This window comes from Pipra filicauda, unplaced genomic scaffold (assembly GCF_003945595.2).
Source record: "Pipra filicauda isolate LSUMZ 115617 unplaced genomic scaffold, ASM394559v2 scaffold31_size4109673_pilon, whole genome shotgun sequence".
NCBI classification, from domain to species: Eukaryota; Metazoa; Chordata; class Aves; order Passeriformes; family Pipridae; genus Pipra; species Pipra filicauda.
Window position 1 is genome coordinate 2762902 of NW_024104443.1, and position 17131 is coordinate 2780032.

At 41.2% G+C, this 17131-nt stretch overlaps 1 protein-coding gene and 1 long non-coding RNA gene across 2 annotated transcripts in view; one reads left to right on the forward strand and one right to left on the reverse strand.

Annotated features, from left to right (window-relative positions):
- Positions 1-498: 498 nt before the first annotated feature.
- On the reverse strand, positions 499-3419 carry LOC113986884. Its single transcript, XR_003540303.2, has 2 exons — positions 2205-3419; positions 499-1380 (listed from the first exon to the last, which is right to left on the reverse strand). It is a non-coding gene; the product is annotated as an uncharacterized LOC113986884 (long non-coding RNA).
- Positions 3420-3469: 50 nt separating this feature from the next.
- The window catches only part of RASA1 (RAS p21 protein activator 1), a 51307-nt gene continuing 37645 nt past the window's right edge, over positions 3470-17131 (forward strand). The window contains exon 1 of the mRNA XM_027719018.2: positions 3470-3935. Coding sequence (XP_027574819.1) covers positions 3556-3935 — 380 coding nt within the window. The 5' untranslated portion in view covers positions 3470-3555. The remainder of the gene's footprint in view (positions 3936-17131) is intronic.

Here is a 17131-nt window from a genome sequence, read left to right on the forward strand (position 1 = left end):
ACACTTTGGAAAAGCGGAAGTAAACTGTGCTCAGGTAGAGGAGAGATCCGGGTTTTTTAATAACTGAAATACTGGGTCACACTTTATGTGGCTTTTATCCTAATAAGCATTGATGTTTAAAGGCTTTCAAATGTTTTAAAAAAACCTAATTAATCCTCTGACACATCTGTGAAATAGCTTCTTACTCCACTGATGGAGAAAGCGTAACCTTGTTCAAATGACTTGCCTCAGGCCATGCACATCAGCGACAAACCCAGCCTGAAAACTTGAGTTCCTAATAATGTATATATCTGCTTGGAATGTCTCACCACTGTCAGTGTTCTTATGGTACGTAGTATTATAGTAGCCTCAAACTAGGGAACACGCAAATAGACTTTTCAGAGAATCTAGGCTGACACCATTCACACAGAAAGGATGAAGAACTAACTATCATTTATATCAGGGATTTCAGAAAAAGACACATTTGCAAATGTTATAGGTAAATAAACCAAATCAAAATATAGCAGCAATTTTTATTATAAGATTTATATAAAGTGCAAATAAGCAAACCAGCGTGCTGGGCGGCCGGAGCAGACCCTCGCTCCATCAACGGCCCGCAAGCGCAATAGAGACAAACTTTTATACTTTTTTCAACTCCCCTCCCATAGTCACTTGTTAGCTCTTCATTGGGCTTGAGTTCGCGGGCTTTGTTCTGGTTGGTTCTGTTGTAGGCCTATTCCAATCGCCAGGTACTTTCCATCAGCAGTTTTAATTAGCTCAAATGTCCTTGGAGTTGGGTATGGGAATGGTCCCCCGACGTTCTCTTTGGCTGTTCTTTATCATCTTTGTCCTTGACTCCCCCCCGATCCTTGCTCCCTTCTTCTTTTTCTAATGAGTACACTTAGACAATATTTTTAGAAAAACAGGATATAGTACACGTGCTCAGTAAAGCAGAATACTTTATCTTGCCAGCTAGGGAACTACCAGCTGCAGGACAGTCAACTTATAATAGTAACACGGCAGTTAACTATTCCGCAGCTCACAACTCCCCAGTCCCCACAAAGCATTAGCTATAATATACGGAAAGTACAATATATATATTTTGACGAGTAAATTATTTTACCATTTCTTATTTATTACACAAATGTCCAAGAAGCATCAAGAAAAACATCATTACACTTGCTCCTTCATCCAAATACATTTATGTAAATAAGTCCCACAAAGGCTGTAGTTTTGGATAGTCCTGAGAGGAGTAGGCAGTTGGACTAGATCCTTATCGATCCCTTCCAACCCGAGATATTCTACGATTCTAAAAAGGGAGTCAACTTTCAAGACTTAAGAGGTGACGCAGGGTGATGTTTACAACCTGCAGTGCCAAGCGACTCAGGATGGCAACTTTGCCTGAAAAGTGAACAGAAATGGTGTGTCGGGGCAGAAAGGCAACAGCTTGGCTGATCTTACTAAGAGCTCTCTTTCTGTGGAATCCTTTCGAAATTTAAAATTGTTCTCCCCAAAATAAACCTCCTGAAGAAGTGCTGAAGCCACATCACCCCCTCCTGTGTGAAATTCTTAGCACAGCTGTATTTCTAGTCTGCACGTCCTAATCCACACACTGCTGCCCTGAAAGGCACTTAGAAAAGCTTGCCTCATAAAAGGAATCTTATAAATATTTGCACTGCACTTCTATATTTAGGCATATTGCTACTACAACAGTGACAAGGCTGTGTTAAAATTATTTTGTTTAGAAATCTGTAAGGGAAAGCAAACAGCAGAAAGAGGAACCCATACAGAGAGCAGGCTACAACATTCTTTGAAATTACAATTTCTTTAAACAGAAAAGCAGCAGCAAATGGATGTGTTTTGATTCCATAAACTTGGGGCTAGAGCCAACTTCTCCTTTCACTGGCCCTGGGCACAACCCCAGCATAATTCCACAGATCTCAGTAGTGTAACTGGAAGCGGAGCAAGGCAAGATATGAAAAAATTTCAGCAGATAAAAAGAGGTTGGCTGGAGAGCTGTGAAAGTGGGAGCAGTAGTTTGTTTTAGTGGCCTCAGGAAAAATTCACTTAATGCTTTTGGGTAATGCAAAGCTTTGAAAACCTGAATGTTTAGATGCCTTCTGAGAACTCTAGAGAGACATGCAAGTGTCAACATGCTGCTATTTGTCAGTTCTTTTAACACTGGGAAAAAAATAAAATTAAAATATATATACATATTGTATTACCTGGTAATGGCAATCACATGATGTCTTCTTGACCCAAGAGGTACTTAGATATGAAGTGAAGCTGATATATAAACCCACTTAAGGGAGAAAAATTACTGATGATGAAGATACATCTGAGGGAAGGGAGTGTGTAGTGAGAGCCTGCAGGCTTCAGTAACATGAAAAAAATTACAATTTCAGGAAAGTGCAGAGTAAGTACCATTTAATAGCAATGGAGTCACAGCTCTTACAAGGTAAACAGCTTGTGGACTCCAGGACGGATATTTTTTTTTTCACTCTTACTGTTAGAATAGCATAATAGAATCAATTAAGGTGGAAAGTACCACCAAGACCATGGGAGTCCAACCATTAACCTAACACTGACAGGTCCAGTATTAAAAGATGTCCCCAGGCACCACATTGACACGGTTTTTGAACACTTCTAGGGATGGTGACTCCATCATTACCCTGGGCAGCCTGTTCCAGTGCTTGACCATACTTCCAATGATGAAATTTTTCCTAATAGCCTGCCTGATCCTCCCCTGGTGCAAGCAGAGGCCGTTCCCTCTTGTCATATGGACACCTGAACGGAGGCTGTGGTGACGTGGGGGCCGGTCTCTCCTGCCGTGCCTGCAGTGAGGGGACCAGAGGAAATGGCCTCAAACTGAAACAAGGGAGATTAAGATTATTAAGATTAAATATTAATTTTTTTCTGTTAGTGAGGTCAGGCATTGGAATAGGTTGCCCAGGTGGAGTCACTGGACTGGAGTCCTGGAGGTGTTCAGGAGGAGTCTGGATCTGGCGCTGGGTGATGTGGTGCAGTGGTTTAGGGGTTGCACTAGCAGTGCTGGGCTGACGTTAGGCGTGATGATCTCAAAGGTCTCTTCCAGCCTTGATTATTCTGCGATCCTTTTTAAGACCCCGAGCAGCTTGGCCCCCACACGTAAGCAGCCGCTGCGCTGGTGAATCTCTCCCCAGCCCCGTGCGTTCCCGCCCCTCAGCGGCGAGTGGCTCCCTTTGTTACCGGACGGCCCCGCGGCTCCCTCCGCTCCAGCTCCCGATCCCTCACGGCCCCGCCGGGACCGCAGCCCGCGCGCAAGCGCGGAGTGGCCGCGCAGGCGCGCAGCTCCGGGGCGCGCGGGCGGCGCTTCCCCGGGGCGGGCGCGGGCCGAGGCACCGCGCGGGGCGCTCGGAGCGGCCCAGCCCCCGCCCAGCCGGGCATTGTTCCCGGCCCGACTCCGCCGGGAAGTTTCGGCCGCGTCCCGGCTCCGCTCCCCGCCGGGGCGGGGCGCGGGGCGGGGGCGGGGGGCCGGGGCCCCTTTGTCGCCTCCTCCCCGGCGTGCGGCGGCCGGCGCGGGGGGCGAGGCTCACCATGATGGCGGCCGAGGCCGCGGGGGAGGAAGGCGGCTCTGGCGCTTCGGCCGGGACGGCGGTGGCCGGGGCGCCCGGGGAGCCGGGGCAGTGCCTCGCTGTGTGCCGGGGCAAGGCGCCGGGGCCGCAGGGCCCGTTCCCGGCTGGCGGCGGCCCCCCGGGCGGGCCGGCTTTGTGCTCCGTGCTGGGGCTGCTGGAGCTGGGCGCGGGGCCTGCCCCTACGGCTGCCGATCCCGGCACCGCCGGCTTCCCCCCACTGCCGCCGCCGCCGCCCCCCTTGGCCGGGGGGCTGGGGACAGTGGACGAAGGGGACTCGCTGGACGGGCCGGAGTACGAGGAGGAGGAGGTGGCCATCCCGCTCAACGCGCCCCCCACCAATCAGTGAGTACCCGCCGGGCCTGGGGAGCGGGGGCCGCGCCGGGGAAAGTGTGTCAGACGGCTGGAAGTCCCACAGAAGTTCTGCGTCCCACCCCCCTCGCCTTCCCTCCCTCCCTCTCTCGGTTCCGCTTCAGCAGGAAGGCTGGTGCACCGGGACACTGCCCGGGGAGCCCCAGCCCGGGCGAGGGACACCCGCTGTCCGCAACCCGGGGCGTGAACGGCGGCAGGAGAGGTCGGATTCCTTCCCCTTCACCGAGAGTTGATGTTCCAGTGGTGATTGGGATCAGCTCCTAGGAAAAAGGGCGCTCGAGTTAGTTTTTTGCAAGTTTTCATTGCGATAGTGCAGGCTGCCAGGAAGAGTGAGTTATTCCGGTTGTGGATTAAGCTACCTATGGGGGGAAACTTTTCCAATCTCTGGTAGCGCCTTCTCCCTAGAGCCATAAACTTCATTTTTTTTAATGCAAGGAAGAAAAGCTAAACATGGCATAGTATACTTAATATATCATGTAATCATGTTGTATTGCATTGCCTTCTACTCAAAAAAGTAACGCTTTTCTTTTCCATTTCATATACGCGCACAGCCAAAGTAATGCGCACGTTTGGTCTTTTTAACAGTTCAGGCAGTCTGGGACAATGGATTTAAAATGAATTAAATTCAGTTCTGTATTTTAAAGTGTTGACAGGGGATGTTTTTATAAATGGTGTCTAACTGTCTTGCTGCTCAACTAATTTAAAATCAAGTTGTTTGCAATTATGTGATGTTTGGCGAGAGGAGACAATTGGAATAAATTGTAAACCTATAGTTAGGTTTTCTTGTATTTATCCATACATTAATCAGGATTCCTGCAGTTCTGGTAATAGAAGGGATCTTGCACTAGAGGCAGACTATTTCTTTGTTTATATTGTGTGAAATATAAGATCAGATAATGTTATGTAGAGTCCATGTGATTAGTAAGTACTCTAAAAGCAGTCTTTGGGTTTCACTATAGAAAATCTGCGGGTTTACACAAAGTACTTGTAGGGCTTGTATCAGAGCAAAAAATAACTGTTTTCTCCAATATTCTTACCATATTCTCCCCAGAATGAAATTGCTTCAAAGGCTTACATTCTTTCATCAGTGTCTAAATATGTTGTTCCTGAAGCTATGGCAAGTATACTGGATAATGTAGGGAGTTAAGATACAGTTATCTTTATATATATATATATGTCAGTTAATTTAAAAACCCATTTGAATTTTGGGGTCTTTCTTAAGTTCTCTCATAACTCCACTGTCAGACTTATCTTCTGCATTGTCACATACTTTCACGATTTCAGGAGCTAGTGTCTTTGTATGTAGAACATAAACTGTAACACTGTAGTATTTTTTTTTAAATTAATCTCTCTAACATTGATAGGCTTTCTGGCAGTCCATTATTCTTTTAATTCCTGGACTTGTGGAAGTTTGTAAATATTAAGGCTTTGCTTTGTGAAGACAGTCTTTGAATAGTCTTAAACTTGTAGAATTCCTTAGTGAGCTAGAAATAGGACTAGGCAGATTTGACAGAAATGTGGGAAATAGAAGCATGTAAAAAGCAAATGCTTTTCAGTCTTGTGTACCAAGCTGGTGAAGTGCAGGATTGTGCTTTTCTGGTTTTCTCTCTGAAAGTTCAGACTGCTTTTGTCAGACCTGGCTAAGTTCCTCAGCGAACTGAGGAAAAAGCCAAAAAGCAAGGAAAGCGGGGTAATTATTTATGAGCAATCACTTGTTTGATGCTAAATAATTGTTGCCACACTGACAATTTTGAATGGGTTTTGCAGTTAGAATATTGTCTTATAAGTCATATGCAAGCATGATGGTTTAACTTTCATAAAAGAGGATGTCAGGTTTCTGACAAGAAGGACAGGCTAGGGGAACACTGCAGCCCTGATTTTGTCTTGGCTCAGAAGGCTACTTACCTTATTTAAAGGGGCATTGATGTTTATAGAGCACCAGGGCTTAGCTCTGTAGCTCTAATGTTTTTCTCTTGAAGATTCTTAAGTACATAAACAGACAAGAAGTAAAATGCACGTAAAAATTGTTTCAGAAGTTTGTGCCTCCAAATACTTAGCCTTCTCCTTTATAGTTTTTATCTTTGATGTGTGACTTTTCCATAAAAAAATTAAATTGACTGATTATTTAGAAGCTTTTTTCCCCTTTCATTCATCTCTTATTTATTCTATGCAGTGTCAGTTTTTACCGTTCTCAGTTAAGTCATACAACGGGCATATGTCAATAGTAAATTCTGTCCTTTCAGTCCTGCTTTTTTTATTTTGGAAGTGCCATTTCTTTGTAGTTATACCATCTGCTTCTGTGGAGTTGAACTCTTGATTTATTACCAAAGCCACAGATCAGTATTATCCATCGTTGCATACCAGGAAAGCTCCAATGTAAGTCTTTAAGAATGGAAATTGATCTTTAAATTTCAACTTGTGTTCAATTTCTTCAGTTGGATGTGATTGCAAACTGCTGTTCCATTTGTTTAAATATGACTGCCAGCTCCACCCTTTCCCACTTCCTCCTAATTCATTCAGTTTTTATAGGAGAAATGCAGGGTGGCTTGTGGATAATTCCATGATTCTGTCACGTGGTTTTGTCTTAGTTGCTTATAATATGTTATGGGTACATCAGAAAATTAAGAATGCTCTTCACTCCTGGCCTTGCTCTGTGTGATACAAAATTACTGTTCTCTATAGGAATGAAAAGGTGTTAATTCTTTTATAATTGTGACGACTCACTAGGCTTCTTTTCCTTCCCATAGACGTGCATCATGTTTCAGGATTTGCTGAATGATTGGTTACTGACTGCAGGGAGAACTATCTGGTAAATGTTGCTGCTGGTTTTTTCAGGTTCATACTACAATTTTAGATTAGACTTTTAAGTTTAAATAAAAAAATTAAAGCATTCTTCACAAACTTAGACACAGCTTTATCACTTCTTCTTCTCCTAGCTTGTTTTACAATTTAAAAAAAAAAAAACAAAGCAAACAAAAATGCCTAAACACAAAACAAAATATGAGTTCCCAGTCTCCAAGTTCTAGGCCATAAAGATGTTATAGACAAATGCTTTTTTAAACATGAAAAAGCTTTTAAATACTGAAAAGTTGACATTCTGTCTTTCACAATAAGTAACGTGAAGAGATGGGAAGCGAAGCAGATGCAAGTTCTACACTTCCCATCAGGATGCTGTAAATATAGTTTGTTGTGGGAGGTCAGGATATGTCCATCTTTGCTAGCAAGCACCTAATGTGCCTAATTTCCTCTTGTCTTTTTCATGTACCTAAGGACCATGTTAGTGTTAGTGTTTTCTTTAATTTTGGAGCAGTGGGAGAATGTGTTACATATGTTAGCATGTAACACATCCTCTTTATGCATGAACTCAAAATCTCCCAGTAGGGTTGATTTTTTTTTTTTTTTTTTTTTAAATCTTTGATCTGGAGTGAAACTGGCTTAACTGTCTATTCACTGTGTGTGTGTTTTCATATTTTTCTGGAGCACAGCAGTGGTGTGTTTATATTGCAGCTTAATGCTAGGTGGGAGGCACAGGATGCTAGGAAATAAAATGAGCAACTTTGTGCTTGTTTAGGTCCCCTGCCTTCTATCCCATTTGCAAAGCTCAATGACAGAGGCTGAACTAGTGTAAGGAAATGCCTTCAGATTTAGTGAATGAATGCTGGTTCAGTTATTTATATATTTGATTTAAAATCTTAGTTGACAATATTGATTTAGATCCTAGTGTAGCATTAAGATGCTAGGAACAGTTCCAGTATTCTAGGAAAAATGGCATTTTCATGTGATGTTTTTAAGCAGTGGTTATCAGTTTGAAATGGAAATCAATTGAACTGTGAAAGTGGTCAATCACACAAAATAAAATAGGCTGTCAAAATAACGCCTGGTTAAAACAAATCTTGCCCAAAGCAGATGTACTCTTACAATCACTCTTGGTGCCTGTTGAGGCAACATAATGAGAAAAAGAGCTGAAGACAGAGGTGGGTAGAGAAATATAAGTAAGCATTGATTGCATGAAAGTAGAACATTTTTCCACCTGAACACAGAGTGAAGTTCTAGTAGCTTCACATGAGAGTTGGAAGTGTCAAGTTCAGAGTTCTGCACCATTTGTTTGTTTCAGAAGATCATGAAAAGAAATTTTGTTCCGAATAATGGTGAAAGGCCCTTTTGCAGACTGATGAATGAATCTGTTGCACTGGAAACTGAGGGGAAATAATGTTGGCATGTTCAGTTAGGTACTGTATTAAAAAAAAAAATGAAATGTGATATAAATTGATTTTGGCGTACGAGGTTTCTTCTCTTTTTAGCACTTAATGTAGTTAGCAGCGAATATTTTCCTTTTTAGGTAATGAGTTTCTTTATTAATTCCTGTTCTCTATGGCAGGGAAACACCTTATTTTTCTCAGGTTGGTGGATAATGTACTGTTGGGACTACTTAAAGAACAGACCTGAATATAAATCTGTTTTTAGTTCTGGCTGAATGTGTGGTATTAGAAGTGTGATCTTCAATGAGTGGTTAAACACAGTGGGGCAGCATCGTACCTAACCCCATACAGGAAGTGAAGCTGTAAGTAAACGGAGCGTGTGGGTTACCTAGGTAAATGAAAGCTTCAGATAAAGAAAACCAGACGAGGGACAGCATTTGAGGCTAGAAAAAGTTTGAGGAGGATTTTTCAGTAGTTTAGTCTGTATTTCTAGTTAACATCAGATGATGTCATTTTGTTTAAACAGTGACGAGTCTCTTGACCTGCTCTTTATTTATGTTTTATTTTGTGTCATAGAGTGACTCCCAGAATATCACTGTGGGACTTCCACACTTCATCAATTGGCCTGCCCTACTGAGAAGCGTAATACCATGCTGAATTTCTTGATCTTTTTTTTCTAAATGTTTTATGGCTGTGGAAGAAGGAGGAACACAAATTTTACAGTGGGGGAGTGGGTCTCTTCAGCATAGGACTCCATTTTCTTACATACCTATCTTTCTCCCTTAACAAAACCAAAAAACAGTCTTGGTATTTGTCTTGCTGGTAGACACAATAGGAGAGAGGAGAAGAGATCTTGATTTAACATGATCTTTGTGCTGCACTGAAGTATTTCAGTATGGGTTCCTCAGTGTCCCTCCAGAGTACAGTCAGTACAAGTAAAATGTTATCAATACTTGACAAGGTGTAGATACTTGACTAGCTTTATATAATTTTATATACTATATAAAGACTGAAGGTAGTCTTTAACAGTTTTTGTTTTTAAGTAAAATACCTGCTTTATCCCTCTGGATAATGATAGAGCAGAAAAAAGTTTCTGTTATTACTTGAGTCTGTGTATAAATTTTGGTTTGTGCTGAGAGGATTTATGAGGGGAAAATTGTGCTTAACCAACCTAAGAGCCTTCTGTGATGAGGTTATTGGCTTGGGAGAAAGGGAGAGAGTTTAGCTTAACTTTAGTAAGGCTTTTGACACCTTTTTCCATAGCCTCCTCACAGACAAGCCCACAGTGTACAGGTTAGGTAAAAGGACAGGCATCTCACTGAAAACTTGTTGAATGACTGGGAACAGAGGGTGGTGATTAGCAGCACAAAGTCCAGGTGGAGGCAAGTCACTGGTGGTATTCCCCAGGGTGCATCCAGGGGCCAATACTATATAACATTTTGATTAATGAACTGGATGCTGAGACAGAGTGCGTGCACCCTTAGCAAGTTCACAGACAATGCAAAACAGAAAGGAATAGCAGCTGCATCAGGTGGGTGTGCTGACATCCAGAATGATGTGGACAGGCTGGAGAATTGGGCTGCAAGGGATCTTGTGAAGTTAAACAAAGGAACTGCAAAGCTCTGGCAGTGGGGAGTAGTAACTCCAAGCACCTGGTGGGGCAGAGCATTTGGAAAGCAGCTCTGCAGAAAAGGATGTGGGTGTCAGGACCTGAGCAGAGCCACCAGTGTGCCTGCATGGCGAAGAAGGCTGATGTTGTCTTGGGCTGCATTGGGAGGAGCATTGTCAGCAGCTTGAAGGGGATGATCCTTTCCCTCCGTAATGGTGAGACACATCTAGGCTGCTGTGTCTGGTGCTGGGCTCATCAGTGCAAGAGAGACATGGACCTACTGGAGACAGTCCAGTGCAGGGCCATCAAGGTGATGAAGGGACTGAATCATCTGTCAGATTAAGAGAGGCCAAGAGAGCTGGGACTGTTCTGGAGGAGTCTTGAGTGGGTCTTAAACATGAGTATAAAGATCTGATGGGATGGGATGAGATGAGAGAACCAGACTAAGCTCAGTGGTTGCTGTGACAGGTCAAGAGGCAATGGAGACAAATTAAAAAACTTGAATTTCCATCTAAATACAAAAGAATTATTTTTTTTTTAATGGTGGAGGTTGTCAAACAGTGATAGAAATTGCTGAGAGTGGTCATGGAGTCTCTGTAGTTGGAAGATGTTCATAACCCAATGGAACATGTCCCTGAGCAACTGGATGTAGCTGATCCTACCTGTACAGGGTGGGGGGGGGCAAGGTCGAACTGGATGATCCCCAGTGGTTACCTGTGGTGATTCTATCTAGATGTATAAAAATACTGTTTGTAGTTGAGGATCCATGTTACAGACCTATTTGATGAAAATCATTCCTTGAAGTAGTCAGGAATAAAGTCAGGACAGTAGCTAAGAGGGAAGATTTGTAATGAAAGTACAAGGAATATTTAGGTTGGCAAAAAGAGTATTTCATTACTTTATATATAGGCATATGTCTTAATTTCTGCTGTAAAAGCACAAGAACTTGCCTTTAAAAAAGGGTCTTTCTAAGCTACCTAACAGTGCTATTTAAATATTGATTAACTTGCTTCAGTTACCTACCATTTCCTTCTAAGGTATGTTTTGATTACAATTGGCTAGCATGTAGAAATTAATGTATACAAATGAATGTTGCTAGATTAACTTTAAAGCTCCAGTTGTATTTTAGGAATGGAGTATTGAGGTCTCCAGGACACTTAGTGTATCCAGTGGGTGTTATGGTAAGTTAGCAGTCTGATTCTTATGATGATCAGACCCTAAAAAATTCATTTTCATGTTCAAATTTCGGTATTTTCAACCGCTTCTCAGGCCACCTTCACACCAAATCAATTGTTTTTGTTAGTGTTTTGTTTTTTTGCCAAACTGAAATAGCAATAGTTGTTCATCCTCAAGTGGTAAATGTTTGGGTTTTTTTGTGAGTATAAAGTTTCATCAGGGTTGGAATATATAGAACCATAGAACCAAAAAATGGCCCAGATTAGGAGGGACCTTGGAAGATCCTGTGTCCCAACCTTTCGTGGGAAAGGGAGTCTCATCTCATCTCATCTTGTCTCATGGCTGGGCTTCGCGAACGAAGATTTGGGGAGGGCTCTACCCACTTTTGTTGCAAGTGCGTTGGTGGCTGAAAAGGCCAATACGAGATAGACACGTCCAGTTGCAAAAGGCACAGCAGAAAGACTCCTTAGGTGGTATATTCTGCAAGGCACGATTCTTTCTGCGTTGCCTTTTCTCCTCAAGGGTGATCCTGCGTGCTTTCTCGAAAGAAGCAGCAGCGTTATAGATGGTGTGTCTCCAGACCTCCCGATTGGAGGCCAGAGTAGACCAGTTATGGTGGTCAATATGGCCAAGGCTGAGATGTTTTTCAGGGAGTCCTTGTATGGGAAAGGGAGTATAGCTGAGATTATCTATCATCCTGTCCAGTCACATCTTGAAAACCTCCAGTGAGGTTTTTCTTCTTCCTGAGGGAGTTTAAATGAATAACTTTAACTATTGGAACACTGTGATGAGATCCCCCTGAGCCTTCTCTTGTTCAGCGAGAAGGGGCCAAGCTCATTCTTTTGTCACAGGGCAGGTTTTCCAGCCCTTTGTTCATCTTTTTGGGCCCTCCTTGGGGCCCTCTTCAGTCTGTTCACATCTTTCTTGACTTGTGTGGAGCAGAACTGGACACAGTCCTCCAGTGGCAGCCTCACAGCTGGGTGGAGTGGGATGATCACCATCTAGATTTAGCCAACCTTTAATGATCAATTCAGGAATCATGGTAATTATGTGTAGATTTGTGTAAGATGTTTCTATGAAATTTTGTTCTCCTTCTTTATTGTTACTATTTTTAGCCCACCTCTTGCTTTCCATAAAATTATGCATATGTATGTAAATATTCAGCCGTGTGTAGCACATGCACAATAGGATATTCTGTCTATGGCTGATTAGGTTTTCTATGGTTATTTTATAGATAAATTGCATCATTTTTTATATGTAAAATTTAAGAGTAACCATAAATCAATCAATTTCTTCTCAATATTGCCGTCTTAGAGAGTTAGCACCAGAGATGTTACAAGATTCAAACTTGGATACTTGCATAATTAAAAGGGGTGATAGAGAAGTGTCTTTATTCCTCTAGAAGCAAAATGCTACCAAGCCTCTGTAGTAATCATCTCAATTATTCAAATCTAGAAACAGGTTTTTTTTCCTCTTCTTAGTTATATACACAATTTTATGTCATGTCATTAGATTTGTTGTGTATGGGTTGTACTCTCTACAAACTGTCAGGGTTTTCTCATTATAGAAGCAGTTATCTATCTGTGGGCATGACACATCTCTCTAGAGAGGCAATCCAGCTTGCAGGAGGAGGTGAGAGTGAAACACAAAACCAAAACCTGTGCTTTGTTAGTGAGAGTGAGGTGGAAGGAGGAGAGAAAGGTGAAGGAGCCTCTGGTAGATTTAATGAGGGTAATGGCTGACAAGTTGAAGAACATCTTAGAATTTCCTTAATTATTGTAAAAAAGTATCTACTTATTTGTGTAGTACTATTAACATTATTTCTGTAGTAGTTACTCCCAGTTGAAACAGAAAAAGGTGCATTTTTGACCTGAGGGCCCAGTTAACATAGCATGTAAAAATGGGAAGTTTCTAGCTAAAACCTTTAATGAATTCCAGAATTCATTTCCTAATCTGATCCTTCAGTAGGAAAAATGCAAGCTGTTTCAAGAGCTATTTTTCATCAGGTTTAGCTGTATTTCACTTGCTTATTGGTGGCTCTTGCAAAAAATGAGATAGACAGTCAATCTTTTCAGTGCTGGATATTATGCTGTTGTCACATCTCTGTCTCTTACAGTTATAGCATTGTTTGCTTTGCCCTTTGTGAAGTTATTTAAATGTATTCTTCTTCTACTGTATGCTTATCTTGCTCTTTCATCTTTGTGTAGTCTCTTTGTTAAGACATACTGAGGTTTTTGTTTGATCTGTTTTGTTCATCTCAGAGCTCCTTTATCTTAGAGGTGCATCCATTTTAGCATATTTGCAGATCTTTTTCTGGTAGCAAGTTTTTTGTGATGTGGAGAGCTGCAAAGATTTGGTCAAAAATTGGTAACTACTGAATAGTAACTAACAAGACAGGAAGAGGAGGTGAATTTAGTAAAGTCTGACTGAAATTTAGTTTAAGCTCTACAAATTATGTGCATAAAGGCAGTAATCAGCCTTACAAATCTGATGGAGATGGGGGATAAAGTGCTAAAAGGCAGAGTCTGGATACAAATGGTAAAGCTAAGAATGCATTTTAGGCTGGAGAAGCTGTAAGACTGAAATGAAACTTGAACAGTGAATAGGAGCATTGAATCTTCAGATGGAAGGCTTGAGGGGAGCATGGTTGATGTTAACAGAATAAGAAGACATTCAAGATGCTTTGTTGTGTAAATTTTCTCCTTTGTCTTCATGAAATTGTACTTGAGACTTCTGTGTGCCTTTTGAAATTGAGGATTTTCTCCAGTTCTAGGTAATCTTTGCTGTTTTGCTTCTAATTGGAACAGAGCTCATGGTCTCAGGAGGTGGTAACAAGAATCTGTAATGTGTGAAAGGCGCTGAGGCAGTGTCTGAGTTGCTAAAAGGGGGGCTCTGACGTGACTCCTTCAAGTTCTCTGTTGTTTTTAATGGGTTTTCTGGAAGCAGCAAGTTATGGCTGAGAAGAGCTGTGAGTGAAGTGGATATGACATTTAATGACTTTTTTTTCTGTGCACCATAGCTTTTTCTATATGGAAATAGAGAGGTCTGCAGCTGTTATCAACATCTGTATTTGTTCTAAAATGCTGAAATTCACTTTTCCTCCCCTTCTGCAATTTATCTTTTATTGTCTTGTCACTAACCTACTGTGTTCCCAAGTAAAAATTGCAGTGTACTGTAAGAGCAGAATTCTTTAGTGGAACAGCAAAGCTTCATACTTGTGTTTCCCACATGTAAAAAGGAAATATGTAAATAAAAGGACTTGCTTGTACAGTGTGACATGCTTCCACGCACAATAGCAGCTGACTCCTTCCACATGGTAAATTTACCATCTGCTACCTCTTTGTGAGCAGCCTGTGCCTTGCATGTGCCTTGTGTGTGCATGTTGGGGCCAGAAGCCCTGTTGCTGTGGGCTTGCTAAAGGGACGCAGTGTAGCTGCAGTCCTGCTCACAGCAGAGTGCTGGCTGGGCCTGATCGGACTGGTGTGGCTGGGTGTGTGGTACCCAGCATCTTCCTTGGAGCATACGAAAATTTAAGGATCTCTTGTTTGCATGCAGACCAAAGGTAACAGCTCTGACTGCAGTGCAGCTTATTCCATGAGGTTTATGATTTGGCATATGGCTGTCAAACACTGGATGTAGCTGTGACTGTAGTGTAGGGACCATTCTCTTGCACAGCTCTGTATTTCTTGGGTTGCTGCATAAGCTGTTTGTGATATTATTGTTTCTGCGTTCTGTCTGCTTGCTGTCATTAAGATCCTGATATATAGGGTTGGGGTTTTGAACATGCTGCTTTTGATTTAAACTGGCAGATGGAAGTATTTTCATGCACAGTTTTTGACTGGTTTGTGAAAGCCTATTATTAGTATTCTCTTAGAAGCAAAATAAAAAACAATTATACAAGTTTATTAAAGCAGATAGTTAAACAGGTGGTCAGAGAAACAACCACCGGAATTGTGATCTGTAGTTGGTAGGACATTTTATAGTTGAATCATTTCATAACATTCTCTTACAAGGCTACTTAAGTTTTCTCTTTCAGTGCTTGTTGTAAAAGCAACTGTATTGTTAGAGCATTAGCTGTGATTTAGAATGTCATTTGAATTGTTTGCTTAAAACATACTGAAAATAGTGGATTGTCAGCATGTAAGAAGTTGCAAAGTTAATGTTAGAAATACACAGGTGTTCCTAGATAGGACTAGGCAGGCAAGCAGAGGCAACTAGAAATTATGGGGATCTTGTCTTTTGCAATGAGGGAGGATATACATCTAAGTGGTAGCGAATTATTGTTTTGAGTGCAGGCATTTGATAGTCGTAGCCACGTGGCAACTTCATGTTTGAAGAGCAAGGCAAGTTTTTTAAGTGATACCTTCCAATCCAAATCGTAATTCCTTTCATGAGACTTATAGTGCACTGTACATAGCACTTCCTTTTGCATCTGTTAAGAACCTGTATGGTTAAGCATTGCTTCTGACTGTGAAAACATTAACCTTGAAGCTGTTTTGGTTGAAAAATACTGAAGTTGTTGGTCTTGACTTAAAAACTCAGAGGGAGAGGTGGTTTCTTTTGGTGTATTTTTGCAGAAATAATGAGCTCAAGCTTCACTAATATACTTGATTGAAGGTTAAAACCAAAGAATCTGGGACTTCATTTCATTTCAGAAATTATGGTAGTGTGGTCGTATCCTTCATAGTGTTTGCAGTCTATTCTCTGATGAAATTACAAATATGGCAGGTTCTGTAATTTACTCATTTCTGTTGTACTTTCTTTGGCACTGACCATTGAATGGATCTTTCTGTGTAACTGACAATACAGCATAAGTGTTCTTAACATTTTTCATCAGTGCTCGGTACATTCATCTGTATTCACAGAAAAATTGATCTATGGGTATACTTCAAAGCAAAAAAAAACCCCACAGCAGTTTAACAGAAGTATTAAGAAAATATATAATGCAACTCCTTAGCTGAGCACTTAATATCCTTAAATCAAATCAAATACTTCAGTTTTGTAAAACAGTCTTTACTGCTTGCATCATTACCTTCAAGAACTTTGATATCAAATTTGCAGAGTGCATCTTTCTATAACACTGAAAACAGGCAATAAGTAGATGAATTATAAGAAGTACACTTCTGACTATGAAGTCTTTCAACACTCTTAGATTGTATATTGCTTGAATAAACTGGTTTTGTCTAGTGATAAAATTCTGCTCTCTGGAAAAATGTAGTTATTTCTTGACAAGCATTTTGCATACTCTAATGGTATCATACATACTTGCACTTGAGTGTGTATCCTGTTCTTTAAAGATGCGTGCTATCTACAGAGGCTTTCTGAGGATGATGTCACTTGAACTGTTCTCTGTTATCATTGCTCAACACTGACTGCTTTGCTGCAATTTGTATTAAATTTAGGGTTAATATTTATCTCTGTGGGTAGTGCTATATAGAGTAATTCGTGCATTACACTAATGCATAGTGAGCTGTAAAATACGGTGTTTTTTCCATCAGAAGTTAATATTTCAAATACCAACTCGGTGACACTGATTTTAGTTGCACTCAGAAGTTAACTCGATATTTTTATTTCAGAAAACAAACTTTTCCTTAAATGGGGCAGCAAGTAATTTTTAACCTTGCTTTACCAGTAATAAATGTTTTCTGGTAGGGTTGATGTAAGATGGTTGAATGGGACAGAGTGCCTGTTCAGTGTTAGAGAAAATGACCTCCCATATGTGGGCTATACCAATATATATATTGCTGTCACCAGCAAGGAGGGTGTTCTCCTTGTTCAAAGCTTCTGGACTGAAAATTGGAGCACCCAAGTTTGTGCTGTCATTGTTAGAAATCCCTGTCCCTTACAGAAAAGTCGATTGTTTTGTTTGCATATGATCCTGCCTTTTTTTTTCTCAGTAAATTTTTTATTGGTAATTTCTGTTCTTACTAAGACTTCCACCTTCCTCATTTTGAAATTGTGCCTTTTTTTTTTTAGTTTGGCACTGTAATACATGTGTTTCTCAAAAGAATTAAGATTATTTTTCTGATGTGGGTGATAAATAGGAACAAATAAAAGCACAGTAAACCTATTGTTAGTTTAAAATAGACTTTATGGAATGTTGGTTTCCTTGAATTTCTTGATCAGGAAAGCTTCTTGTATCTCTAGGCAGTTTCATACTTCGTGAAAGTCAGGCTATCTAGGAA